The 14,153-nt window shown below is 43.7% G+C and overlaps 1 protein-coding gene across 1 annotated transcript; it reads left to right on the forward strand.

Moving 5' to 3' along the window:
• Positions 1-3,444: 3,444 nt before the first annotated feature.
• Positions 3,445-11,673, forward strand: LOC104297467 (amine sulfotransferase). Its single transcript, XM_009897403.2, has 7 exons — positions 3,445-3,518; positions 5,579-5,748; positions 7,363-7,571; positions 8,984-9,110; positions 9,665-9,759; positions 10,614-10,794; positions 11,508-11,673. Exons 2-7 carry the CDS (start codon positions 5,610-5,612, stop codon positions 11,627-11,629), a joined length of 873 nt encoding a protein of 290 aa, XP_009895705.1. The 5' UTR covers positions 3,445-3,518; positions 5,579-5,609; the 3' UTR covers positions 11,630-11,673.
• The last annotated feature ends 2,480 nt before the right edge of the window (positions 11,674-14,153 follow it).

Raw genomic sequence — 14,153 nt, forward strand, 5'->3', positions numbered from 1 at the left:
TGCAGACAGCTTCTAATAAATCACTCGGTTCTAATATTCTACAAGTGAAAAATTTTAATCCCTAACAACCACATAATGACCTTCAGGAATGTGACAGGCAGGATATAGCATGAGTCCAAGCAGCACTTCTGCCTTCATGTTTTAGAGCTCACCTGCTCTGTGACAGACAGCTGAGCAGGTGCCTCATTTGCTAAGTCCTTGACTGAATTTTGACAAAGGCTGATGATCAGTCTTTTGGGCCTTGTTACTATTATGGTGTCTAATGTATGACATAATGCATAAGTAAAAGTCTTACCCTTCCTATTGACTCTGTGGAGTCACAGAGACCCAGACAGACTGTCACATGGCTTTCATCAACCATACACAACTTCTGGTAACCACATAAAATCACATGGGAGGAGAAAAAAAAATCACAGAGGGATCAGGAATAAAGCTCAGTTCTTCATCACTCTTGCCCTGTCATGGAGGGTGGCAATATAATGCTTGTCAGATGACCTCTGAGGTCATGGCTGGTCTGTAGTGCTACCACAGTGTATCAAAACACAATGTTTTTCACCTGAATAGCTGAATTTCAAGACTTTATTACCTTTTTTACCTTTAAACATGTACTTTGACTTAGATAATCTGAAAGCAAAGGTAGCTGTTAAGAGATGTGTTCATGAGATACTTATCGCCTCTAAATAGAGAGGTGCAACAGTTTTTTTTCCTTTCAAGAGACTGTGCTGGCTCAGAATGTTTTGTGTTTAGTATTTTCTGAAGAAGGAAAGGCATGGAAATAAAGGCTGAGAATCTGTGGAAGAGGTTTATTTTGAATTGCATGCACCATCACCTTATCGGTTTGCTCTTCTATTGCTCTTCTGTACACAGCACTGCTTAGGTCACACCTTGAGTCCTGTGCCCAGTTCTGGGCTCCTCAGTTTAGGAAAGATATTGAGTTGCTGGAAGGTGTCCAGAGAAGGGCAACAAAGCTGGGGAGGGGTTTGGAGCACAGCCCTGTGAGGAGAGGCTGAGGGAGCTGGGGTTGCTTAGCCTGCAGAAGAGGAGGCTCAGGGGAGACCTTATTGCTCTCTACAACTACCTGAGGACACAGAGGACACAGTCTCAAGCTGCACCAGGGGAGGTTTAGGCTGGATATTAGGAAGAAATTCTTCCCAGAAAGAGTGATTTGCCATTGGAATGTGCTGCCCAGGGAAGTGGTGGAGTCACCATCACTGGAGGTGTTTAGGAGGAGACTTGATGGGGTGCTTTGTGCCATGGTTTATTTGATTAGATGGTGTTGGATGTGGGGTTGGACACAATGATCTCAAAGGTCTCTTCCAACCTGGTCTATTCTATCCTATCCTATCCTATCCTATCCTATCCTATCCTATCCTATCCTATCCTATCCTATCCTATCCTATCCTATCCTATTTTATGTACTTGCTTTACCATTTAGCTTCAGGAAACACCAGATTGTGGCTAGACTTTGTCAGAGAGTTTTAGGCCTAATTCAGAGGTGACCTTACTGTCCTGTCACTGGTTTTGTCACATTTCTAAAGCCAGGCATTTCGCAACACTTAATGCTTGGACTTTTTAGCATTCCTTTTACTTTCCTCTTACCCTAGTAGGTCTGAATATTTTAAATTCTAGAAAGAAACCACCCTTACTGCAGTTTTTAAAAAGCTGTTTTCCAGTTGTTGGTTGCTGCCATGGGCACAATGCTATCAGATTCTTCATCCATAATTAAGCACACTCTTCTGAATGAACTATGCCCAGTATATACAGAAATGTACTGGTGCAAGGTACCAGAGGAAACAGAGACAACTCTTAGATGCTAATAACACTGAGGACACTTGGTCTATTCAAATTACACAGTAAACAATACATTTCCTTTCCCAGTCTCCCTCTGAACTTTGTGCAATTGCACCTACAATGTATGTTAGGTATTTGAATCCCAAGGTTAATTATTAATATTGCAATGGACTGTTTAAACTGACAAAGACAACACATGTGAAATCTATGTTCACTGAACTGCAGCTAGAGTGTCACTCAGTGTCACTGACAAGCAGGGGCAAATCCTAACTTTAGGATGCTGATGTTTTACAGTACCCTTAGGATTCACATCCTATCCCCACTCACTACCTGTCCAAAGGCTAAAGGACTTTACACACTCTTTCTAGTCGCTTAAAAATATCACTTCTTGCCCTAGCTCACGCAATGCTGGCTCTCCAGCTAGCTCACAAACCTAATGTGGGACCCTAGCTGTTACTCTTTGGATTCTCCAGAGTAATGTACCAGGGGCTGAAACACCTGGTGGAGCACATCTCCATGTAGTTTTGGCATCAATAGCTGTTGTTTCTCACTGTTACTAAACACTGTTATTAAACTGCAGTTACAAAATACTGCAGATGTGCCCAATCAGAGCAGAAAGCCAAGCAGAACAGGCTTAATCTTTCACCATAAGGGCTGCTTTTGTGGTGGAAAAAAAACCCTCAGCTCTACTCCTCTTTCTAGATCACTGACATGCTGACCAACCTGACTGATCAGTTGTGCAAGTTTGGGGCCTACCTGGGGAGCTGATCCAAGTTAAAAAGTAATCATATACAAATCACAGCGCAGAAGTAGAACACAAACTGTTCTTTGTGCTGCTGTTGGGCTGCAGGGTTCAGTGAGAGATGTCTCAGGCATTATTTCACTGCCGTTATAAAATACCTCACAGAAAGACATAACATGAACACACACACACACACACAATTAACCCAACTAGCTCAAATCAGGCTCATGTCTGAGGCTAGGATGGATGAGTCAGATCAATGACTTTCATGGAGTGGAGTAGAATAGAATAGAATAGAATAGAATAGAATAGAATAGAATAGAACTGAATAGAACTGAATTGAATTGAATTGATCAGGTTGGAAGAGACCTTTGAGATCATCGAGTCCAACCTACCACCCAACATAACCTAATCAACTAAACCATGGCACCAAGCACCCCATCCAGTCTCTTCCTAGACACCTCCAGTGATGGTGACTCCACCACCTCCCTGGCCAGCCCATTCCAATAGCCAGTCAGGGCTCAGTGGGACTACTACTTGAAGATAAACCAAATTTGGGCAAAAGTTCAGTGGAAGCTAAGAAAAAGGGGGGAAAAAAAGAAAAAAAAATCAAAATCTAGTAAAGGGCAAAACATTTTCTTCACTTCTCCTCTGCAATTTCCCTCAGTAATGTTGTTGAGAGAAAAAGGAGGTACAGAAATCAAAATGAGTGGTCTAGTAATGTCAAAAATCTCTTAGTAATGTCAAAAATCTTTTAGTAATGTCAAAAATCTTTCTGGGCTGCTTTCACTTTTTTTGTGAGTTGTATCAGGCCTCTAATCTCTGTGTTAAAGATAAGCAAATATTGAAAGCCAGCCAACCAGCACAATGTCCACGGCTTCATATCTCAGTTAAAAAGGAAACGTCAGGGCTCAGCTGTGCTCATTCACAGAGCTGGGCGAGCGGTAGGACACATCCCTGCAGCACTGAGCGGAGAGCAGAGAGGGTGAGTGTGCCTGAACTTATCAGAACAGTAGATCTGGGAGTTCAATGATGTTCTATTACCCTCTCAGTGAAATAATCCTAAGTGTACACAGGCCTCCTCTGTAGACCATTTTGCCACATACTGCCAGAACGAGTTGCAGGCAACTAGGGGCTAGAGCTGGCCCATGCCTGAGAGGAGGACAACTGCTCAAAGCAGGGCTGTCTCAGGGCTGGTGTGGAATGTGGGGTCTCACTTGGGCTTTTCTCTGTCACTCTACAAAGAAATTGGATTAGCAGATTAAGCAAGCAGAGTAAAAGTGTGTGGTCACTGCGGGTTTAGGACATTAACCTGCCAGACACCTCTGTGTCTGCATTTGGAGACAGATTTTTGAGGCGTGCTTCTGAGCTGCATAGCTGGCTGGTGTGGGCACACCTGAATGTTGATTTTCCTCCTGCCATATGAATGATGAATAGGCTTTCCAGGAAAAAGGGCAAGGCATGCACTCCATGGCATTTTTTTTCACAGTACATTCACACACCTGTAAGGAACAAGCAGTGCAATAACCTTTGTCCCAAAGTGATATAAAAATTCATGGCTTTGAAAGAACAAGATCAAAAAGGGTTTTTTATTCTGTGCATTGCATGTGCCACTTTTCTGTTTCCCACAAATTCCTTGCTCCTTCTCCTGTATCAGTACCATTTTTCACTTGTTTTGCCCCATTCCCTGCCCTGCCAGCCAGCCTGAGCAGCCCCAGGTGCTTTCCAAGGGTATGTCCTGGGCTGCATGGGTCCAAGGGCAATGACCCTGACAAAGGCACTGGGGTGCAGAAGGGCTGCACAGGGCTTGGTGGGGAGCAAGTGCCTTGCATAGGGAGTTCAGGGGCAGGGATGATTAGACAAACACAGGTACTGGTGATATCCTGACACGGAAGGAAAGGTGATATCCTGACAGGGAAGGAAAGGTGATATCTTGAGAGTGAAGTAATTGTGGTAGCACAACAGTGAAGTAATGGCAAATGCAACAGTCCAAGAGGGCATGGAATGGTCACAGTGCAAGGGGAGTACAGAGGACAGAAACCTAAGCAAAATTCCAGATAGGAAATTCTCTCTTTCCAGATTTATTTTAACCCACAGAAGACAATGCTGGTGAAATCCAAGTCTGGAAGTGAACTTGATTCTGCAATTTCTGCTGAGATTTCTGCATTTCTTTAATGGCATTAATTAGCAGAGCAGGGAGGGAAACATCACCATGTTAAGCTCTTTGATATCCATGGATGTATTGTTCAGCAGAAGAGACACAGACCACAATTGTCAAACCCAGATGCTCCATTTGGCTCGGGCACAGTGACACAAGCCAGGCTCTCTGTTTTCAGTCTCTTTCTTACTCTTCCAGTTTTCTTACTCTTCCTGTAGCCCTCCCAAACATTTGCTCTTCCCTAGTGACCACAACAATGATGACCAATGTCTTTTTCTCATGAAACCAGTAGGTGTGTTTCAGAAAGTAACAAACATTCCTGTTTACTCATCCCAGTTTGCAGAAATTATGCTTATTATGGGAGAAGCATTAGTAAGGAGACAGAGAATAAGTAGAAGGGAGAAGAAACTCTGTTAAGACAATCTCAACACAGTTTCAGCCACCAAATGCAGGATGAGAGCTTGGTGGTTAAGTCAGCTTTGATCAAGAGCTGCTGACATCCCAAGGAAAACGCTACAGTCACTCAGATCCTAGAGGAATCTTGACAATTGATTTTTGCACTGGTTGCATTCAGCTGAATGAGTTTTTGCATGCACACATACTTGTGTGTGAGTAAAGGGTGTTGCTGTACTTTCTTTCTTGGTTTGTTTTGGTTGGTTTGGTTTTTTTTCATTAGAAACTTACCCTGAGTCAGGTTCTTGTGCAAACCTGAAAGCTGCCTTTCAGTGCCTTGCTTTCAGAATTCTGCTGAAATGCATTTTGGTAACATTTGGCAGCACCTGACTCTCTCTTTGAATTACTCATTTGTTTGTCTCTGTGTGGGTTTGTTTGCCTGTCTGAGATGAGAACCAAAGAGAAGGATACAGTATTCTATTTTCTTATAACAGGCTGTTCACCTCTAAGGACAACAGACTAAACATGGAACCATCCAAAGACTATCTGTTCAAATACAAAGGGTTTTATTTTGGTGTAAATACTACACTTGAGTATGTATCTACTTTGGAGGATTTTGAAATCAATGACAGTGATGTATTTCTAGCTACTTACCCCAAATCAGGTAAGAATGGACTTGTTTCTAAAGGGGGGGGGGGGATAGAAATTTGTCTTTATTCAGCCATCCAACTGCAGAAGTATTGAGGGGTTTTAGCATTCCCTTTAGCCCTGTTTTAGTCTTGCCTCAAAGTAGATGCAGTGCAGCATTAGGTACTACCCTGCACAGCCATGTCCTGAATAGCCAGATGCAAGGTTCTAGCTCTTATCCAACCAAACCAACCTACCTCATTCTTGGACTTGGTCTTGTAGGTGCAAGCTACAAGGAGCAAGCTACATGCAAACCAAGTGACCTCTGGGCCTCACTAAACACAGACATAGTTTCATCAGGGCTGGGTGTGTGAGTGCTGGAGGTGATTCCAGGATATCTGGCATGATTTGTGGGCTTGCATGGAGGGTGGTTTAAGGGTTGTTACATCCTGATTACAACCAAGCAGGAGATCAGAGTAAACATGAGTCAGTGATATACACCTCCTTCCAAGGATGAAGAAGTACTGAGTAGTAATGAAGGAGCAATACAGGACAATGGTGTGATGAATGCTCCATTCCTATTTCTGAAGCAAATGCAACTGAGCAACCACCTGTCTTTGCTGGCAACTCACATGAAATCTGAAGCCTTGACATGCCCAGGTTCACTTGATGCTGTAAGCCCGGTCTGCCCATTTTTCAAGACTGCATTTCTTTAGTTATTAGTAATTAATGACTTGATCATGCACTAAGCAGTGATTTGTGATAAAATCCTTGATGTCTCTGTTACCAATCTGCACCTCTGTTATGAGTTTGTGTTCTTGAGAACTTTTGGTTTTCTTCAGCAGCCTTCAAGAGGCAGCCTTTGGATAATAGAACTACTGATTTATTAGCATACGTCCCTTTCCTAGGGTCACAGAACATCTTACTAGGGCTTACTGTTCTCTCAGGTATTCAATTAAATACTTGAGGCAGAAAGACATTGTTGATAAACCCCAGAAGGAGTAGAAGGGAGCACCAGGTGTGGTTGTGGTGAAGGTAGGCTGTGGAGAGGACAGGGAATCTAGGTGGTGCTAACTCTTTGTCTGGCAGCAGTGGAGTGAGCTGTCCAACTAAGGCAGAGAGGAAGGATGAGAAAGCATTAAAAGGGTAACTGTCTACAACTACCTGAGGGGAGCTTGTAGCCAGGTGGGGTCTGGTCTCTTCTCCCAGGCAAGCAGCACGAGAACAAGAGGACACAATCTCAAGCTGTGCCAGGGGAAGTGTAGGCTGGAGGTGAGGAGAAAGTTCTTCATGGAAAGAGTTGTTAGCCATTGGAATGTGCTGCCCAGGGAGGTGGTGGAATCAGCATCACTGGAGGTGTTTAGGAAGAGACTGGATGGGGTGCTTGGTGCCATGATTTAGTTGATTAGATGGTGTTGAATGATAGGTTGGACTTGATGATCTCAAAGGTCTTTTCCAACCTGGTTAATTCTATTCTATTCTATTCTATTCTATTCTATTCTATTCTATTCTATTCTATTCTATTCTATTCTATTTGACTATGGCACTGAGATGAGCACACCTTTGGAACTAGGAGCTTTTTGTTAAAAATAAAAACTAAAATAACACAAACAAATCAAGCAAGGTGTCAATAAAAAGGTTTTCTTCTCAGGAACTGTGTGGACTCAGAACATTTTGAGTTTAATAATGTTTGAAGGCCACCGTAATGGAACAGAAAACATAGACAACATGGAGAGAATCCCATGGCTGGAATACAATGTAAGCAATAGGAATTATGCAGAGCTTCCTGTGCCTCGTGTTCTTGCCACCCACCTGCCTTACTACTTAGTTCCAAGAGACCTGAGAAACAAAAGAGCATCTGTAAGTGACAATATTTTCACAATTTCCTTAAAACAAATCATGCCAATTTGTCTCAGTGAATTGGTTCAAATTCTACCCTTCTCCAGCTCCCCATGTCTCACTACAAGTATCAGCTGCTTTGTATGTTTGGGCAGAAAGGGACCTCCTAAAGCCCATTTCCTCTGTTTCCTTTTGCAAAGGCTTTCATACTCAACCTATTTAGAGAGAGGAGTGGTGCATCTCAGGGGGATCTGCCAGGGTCAAAGGCTTTCACTGATTTTCCCCTTGTGCAAATGACAGGTCCCAAAAAAGCTGTAAGTCTGAAGAAAAGTACCCCACACTAAGTAGGATAAGACTGTAGTTGGTGAAGGTGGAGTATGAGAACTGCTCCTTCTTGCTGCCCATTGCTTGGAGCTTCTGTGTAGGACTCTCCATCATGAACTGTGCCATAGCTCAGGGCCTAGCTCCCACAGAAAACATTTCCTTGGAGCCAGGTTTAACCAGCCTGCTGCACTAAGGGTCACTGACAGAACATGGACATATGGGAAGCCTGAAGATGTGTACTTCCAACAGCACAGAGATGGTTGCCGCAGCCTCCTTAGAGCAATCTGTTACTGAGCTCCCTGGCAAAGCATCTCATACTTCTGTTAGTCTTTCTTATGGTGGTCCCAATGGCTTCTGCCCTTACCAACCTTGTTCCTGATACAGAACTTCCCAAGACTGAGTGGAGAGCTGTGGCTACAGAGGCAACATCCTAGTGCTGCCTGTATCTTCTACAGACAGAGGGGTAAAGGGAAACAGCAATGTGCTCACCACTTTCTTCACAGTGACAGCAAAGTTTGGAAGAGAAAGTTCATGTGCAGAAGATTTGAAATTCAGGGGATGCCCAGCAAAGAATGAGAACCTTGCCCAGAAATCACACACAGCACACGTGCCAGAGGCCACGGAATTTGTTGCTACTTAAGAAAACCATTGTTGTGGGAGGGGTCTTTCCCACTTCTGCCTGAGTATGTCACTTAGGTTGTGTGTATTTTCTGTCACACCACACAGTAACTTTTTCTGTGATTTCAGGTCAGATGTCTTTGAGTTTTTCTGGAACATGTTTAGGAATTCTTAATTTATATACCTTGAATATAGTGGATTTGGTTTTGCTAAAGGTAATGAGATACTTTTGCGCTATGAATGAACCAAAAGCCATCATCTTACTCAGTCAGAAAGGCAGTTCAAGAGCAGGATCCTTCACTGAAAGACTGCAGCTGCAGAAATGCCACTACCTACAAACAGATTGACAGCACTGCCCTACCCAGAATTTACCTAATGTCTGTGTCATCTTCAGACTGCTTCTGTGCATTTTTAATGGGACATGGATAGAAAAATGCAGCACAATGGAGCCCTTCAATATCTCTGAGATTCATCTCCGTGCTGTTTTGCAGGTTATTTATGTTACCAGGAACCCCAAGGATGTTATGGTTTCGTACTACCACTTCTCCAAGTACATGAACACGCTAGAGGAAATACCAGATTTTAACCTTTTTATGGAGAGGTTTTTAGCTGGCAAAGGTAAGAGATCTCTTTCACTAAGGAGCCCAAATCCTATTGCATGGCATTGGATTAATGTGAGATTAATTACCTCAAAAAAATAGCAATTACCAGAGTCCTCAGCTATGCTGTCACCCGAATTCAAAGCTGCAGAGGCTGCCTGAGCTTTCTGATGAAAGCTGGTGCAAAGCAAGTAGCACAGTCATGGCTTTGCTGCTCCCCAACAGCATGCAAGCTGCTTCTTTTATCTGAACTGGATGCTAATTCAGAGCATAACCATTTTGACCCTTTCTGCACTGAACCTGCAAGAATGGGCACTGTGCAGCAAAGCTAGAGAAGCAGTGTTTTGCTTCTACCACTGTCAGTTCACACTCCTAGATGCAAAAGGGGATTTGTCACATTAGCTCAGGGAATTGTCACAAAGATTGAGCATGCACCACCCCACCCCCCAAAATCCTTTAAAAAACCTCTCTCAAAGACCAAACTGAGTGATCATTTCATTGCTTTACTTCTGGCTACTAACAGGATTTATCTTTGTGTCTGCTTGTTTTCTTCTAATCGTTTCCCACGCAAAGTCCTTGGCAGTTCTTGGATAGATCACGTTTCAGGCTGGTACAATCATGCAGAGGACTTCAATATACTCTTCCTGACCTATGAAGAGATGAAAAAGGTGAGGTCAATTAGTATCACTGTATTCAAGATATTCTCCTTCTATCCTGAGTGCATTTTCAGACAGCTCTTTGTAATTACCTTTTATATTGGAAAGTGCTTAATCTGTTATGGAGTAGATTCAACCTGAGACTTCTGAGAGGATGAAGATCTTTCTCTTATTGGTACAAGGTCTTATCAATTACTAGACAATTATTAGGTAAAACACATTCCAATAGGAGAGAAATGCTCTTCACTGTCATTCCCAAACCCTCTCCTCTCTGGAATAGCACAGAACAAGTCTTTTGCCAGTATCTTCAACAGGTGTGTAGTGCTTGTAGCTTGTAATGACAGTGGCACTGCAGGAAAGAAGTGCTGAAGAAGCAGGCTTTCAAGTACTTGAGGAGCTCTCACAATGCTGACCAGAAGTTTCCTGCTTGGTGGCTGCCTACCCCTGTGTGTGACTTCTCAGTTCTCAGAGGGGCCAAGCCCTGGAGCACCTAGGTCACAGCACTGGTTCCTCAGCCTTCAGAGCCTGGGATTGCTCAAGATGAGTTCCTTGCTAGGACAATAAGGCTGACAAAACTCCAGTGGATCAAGGGCCTTCACAGGTGATAGGCACAATTGCAGGGGTGACTTTGCCAGGGCATGTAACACGATATGCAGGCTGAGTTTGCAGCCTGGGGAGAGCACTAAATGCCCCTTCTCCAAGAGCACACTGCTGCAGTGAGGTAGTGCCACTGCTCTCCAGTATTCAACTGATGCAGGCAAGAGTATGCTCAAGTTCAAGTAGTCAGTTTTGCCCCCAAATACAGGACCTTTAATACCCTGCATTCCTCTACTGTACACAAGACTCCTCAAATAACATTTTTGCAGGATCTCAGAAGTGCTGTGCTGAAGATCTGCAGGTTCCTAGGCAAGAAGCTGAGCGAAGAGGAAGTGGACAGTGTTGTGAGACAGGCTACATTTGATAATATGAAAAAAGATCCCAGGGCAAACTATGAGAACCTGCCAGACGAGTTTGTAGCCAGAGACAAGGGCACTTTTCTCCGAAAAGGTAAAGTGGAAGCAGTCCTCTGCATCAGCTACTTAGTGCCACGCTTCTTGGTGTGAGACAAAGCCAGGCTTGCTGAGCTCAGCTGCAATGCTCCATCTTCAGAGGCAGAGGTCAAGTTAGTGGCAAATTAAATTTGTAAGGGCGGTTTTATTGCTATGGTATCAGTGATGTTATCCCATTTGCCTAAAGGTGAGCTGTTAACAGACCTGCCAGGCACAGGAAAGGACTCAAGAATTGCACAAGTCAGGGGCAAGAGAATCCTTTTGTTTACTGCTTCCTACTTTTCAAGCAAGAGGCACCTTAACTGTGTGAGCAGAGCCCTTGACCACCTGCTCTCCAAGTCCATACATGGCATCTCTGAGCTCCTGGGCATTATTAAAGTGTCCTAATGCTCAGGATGAAACATCCAAGGAGGTCTGGGAGAAAAATAAGAGGTGTTGCTTTTAACTAATTTCCTCCTAAACCTGAAAGGAACCAGTAAAACACCAGAACCAAGGAGCTGTGTAACTACAGGAAATGTCAGGATTATAAATCTATGCCGTGTTTTATTCTCAGCACCTAGATTTGGAAGGAGGGCCTCAAAAGAGCACACAGAGCCAGTGACCAGGAGATGCTGAGTTAGCCAGGAAATGCTTCTCAAGACTAGCAATCACTGTTTGCAGCAGGCTTCTCACATTCTGCTTCTCACCTCCCTTTGCTGCCTCTTTCCTCAGGCACTGTTGGAGACTGGAAAAACAACATGACAGTGGCGCAGAATGAAAGGTTCGATCAAGTTCTTATGGAGAAAATTAAGGCCCTGCCCATCAATTTCATCTGGGATATAAATGACTTGTAGGGGGGGGTTGAGTTTCATAACCCTTTGTAATGGATGGATGCATCTGAAGTCATGGTGGAGTCACCATCATCGGAGGTGTTTCGGAGGAGACTTGAGAGGGTGCTTGGGTGCATGGTTTAGTTGATTAGGTGGTGTTGGATGATGGGTTGGATGCGATGATCTTGTAGCTTCGTCTCTTCCAACCTGGTTTATTCTATTCTATTCTATGAGAAGAAAATACATCCATCTACAGCTGTGTTACAGAAATAATTACAACTCTGACACAAACTGTGGAATCTATTAAATTGCACCAGCTTCTTGTTTGTAATTTTACAAAGCATTTGAATTCGCCTCCTCAGTAAACTGACTTCCTCGGGTTTGCCTTTTTCATGCATTGCCTTTGATAGCAACAGAGTTGTAGACAACCAAGTGAGGACAGATGAGTGCTGCTAAAAACTTCCTGGAAATTGTTTCACTTGTACATTTCATGAGGCTTCTTTTGGCAGAACCTTCAATGTCCAGACTGGAAGACTGACCAGCTGTGGTGTGGTTGTGCTTTGATACATTTGTGTTCCTGTTTCCTTGGTGAACACCAAAACTCAACAGTTTATTATTAAAGCAGCCTTGATGTTACCTTCTCTGGTGTTGTCCATTGACTGAAACACTTCATTGTGTTGTCTGTTACAGCTCTCAAAGGCAGTTTGATACTTGAAATACTGAGAAAAACCACAAGCCATAGCCATGGTTGTTCCTCCTATATTCACTGACTCACTAGCATGGTATAACTTGTCCACTATTCAATCCCATGCAGCAGCTTGCCCATGAGCTTCCCCTGGGAAGGTAAATATGGAGACACAGCTCCAGGCTTTATCAGCAAGTCACAAAAATATTTGCAACTTCAACAGCTCCACTCCTGACATGCATTTGGTCTACAACTTATTCATCTTTGTAGACAGTAATGCCTTTTACATTGCTTACAAAGGCAGGTCCAACTCCTGTCTATTTCTCAACTCTACCCATTGGAACTACTCACAAACTAGAGCTGGAGTTCCTCTCCTTTCCAGGTACACACTGTTGAGTCTCTGATACAGCTCCAGGAATTATTTCCCCTTTAAAAACCTCCTGTTCCTTTCAGCACAGTCTCAGTCAGGAGTTACAAGATCCACCCCTTATATGACTTACATACCAGCTGCATCCTCTAATCTCTGACTCTGAACTTCCTCCATGGGGGTCAGTGACCTTTTCCACCTGTACTTGTTTACCCTGGTCCCAGGAAAGGTAAAATAAGTTCAGAGTCAGAAGTCTAACATGGACCTTTTGCTGAGCTAGCCTCAAGTACAAACAGAACTTTTGATTACAAGCAGAACCTTGGTCTTTAGCCCTTTTTTCCAATGACAAGAAGCCTCACCATGATAATAAATGCCACCTAAACCTCACACTGCACTGTGTGCCACAGCCCAACAGTATCAACTCTATCAGTTCCAGCTTTCACCAGCACACAGTGCAGAACGTAAAAACTGAGCTCATGGCAATAAATGCTTGGAGCTGAAAAGCCTCTCCCATCTACCTTCTACTCTGAGCCAAGCTGCATGGCACTGAAGGGTTAATTAATTTATTTATTTATAAAGGCAGCATGTCAGGCCCTGCCAGATTCTGCAACACAAGACAAAGCGCTCACATGCCAGTTCCTTCTCTCAGGTTCTAAGGTATCAGCACCTGGGACCCAGCCACATTCCACTGTTCTGGCCTAACAAGCTTTGAATTTATTTCATTGACCACACAGTTGAAAAACTGAGCCTGATGCCTAGAAATTTCCTACCAGAAAGCCTGGAGCTAATTCTCCCCACACCACAGGAAATGTCCTTCAAGCTCCCCGTTTTCCACCAGAAGAACAGAGAAGCCAAGAAGAAAGGCATAGAATAAAGGCAAAGCCAAAAGACACACCCCAGTGTTTCGTTGGCTTTAAAGCAGATCACAATGCAATCATAATTTAGATGCAACATCTTAGGCTTTGCAGAATGCCCATACTGTACTCCTACAGCACCTTGATGTGGTGGTGGGCACCTAGCTTTAACAGAGTTCAGACACCAACTATTCACTAAAGATCAGTGTGATCTGATCTAGCTCTGGTCATAGTGCAGTGTTGCAACTCCCTCCCTACGTGCGTGACCGTGTACGCTTTGGACTCGGGGAGATACAAGCCAGATGCAAAAGCAAAGGTTGCCAGCACCATAATTCTGAATTGCTAAAAGCCCATCAAAGTTCATTGATGGGATGTTATTAGCTTAATAATTAGACTTCAATCTGATCTGAAGTTTCTAAGGAAACTGTCAGCATCTCACCTAAGCTTTTCCCCACGGAAGGGCACCCCCCTCGCTCAGCTCGGTCCTTTTCAGCCAACTGAAACACACAAACATAGCCAAGCTGACTCTCAGGCAAATTCCCTTTTATTTCACAGATGTTGTTAACGCAGCTAAACAGATCAGAACTTCAGACTGAGTCACTGAAGCTTGTTCCACAGACTTGGAGGACACCTTGGATTTGA

The sequence above is a fragment of the Dryobates pubescens genome, chromosome 28 (genome assembly GCF_014839835.1).
Source record: "Dryobates pubescens isolate bDryPub1 chromosome 28, bDryPub1.pri, whole genome shotgun sequence".
NCBI lineage: Eukaryota > Metazoa > Chordata > Aves > Piciformes > Picidae > Dryobates > Dryobates pubescens.

Coding starts and splice junctions, on each gene's coding strand:
- LOC104297467 (XM_009897403.2), top strand. CDS start 5,610: ATGGAACCATCCAAAGACTATCTGTTCAAATACAAAGGGTTTTATTTT. Junction 9,111..9,664: donor GAGGTTTTTAGCTGGCAAAG/GTAAGAGATCTC, acceptor TCCCACGCAAAG/TCCTTGGCAGTTCTTGGATA. Junction 9,760..10,613: donor CCTATGAAGAGATGAAAAAG/GTGAGGTCAATT, acceptor ACATTTTTGCAG/GATCTCAGAAGTGCTGTGCT.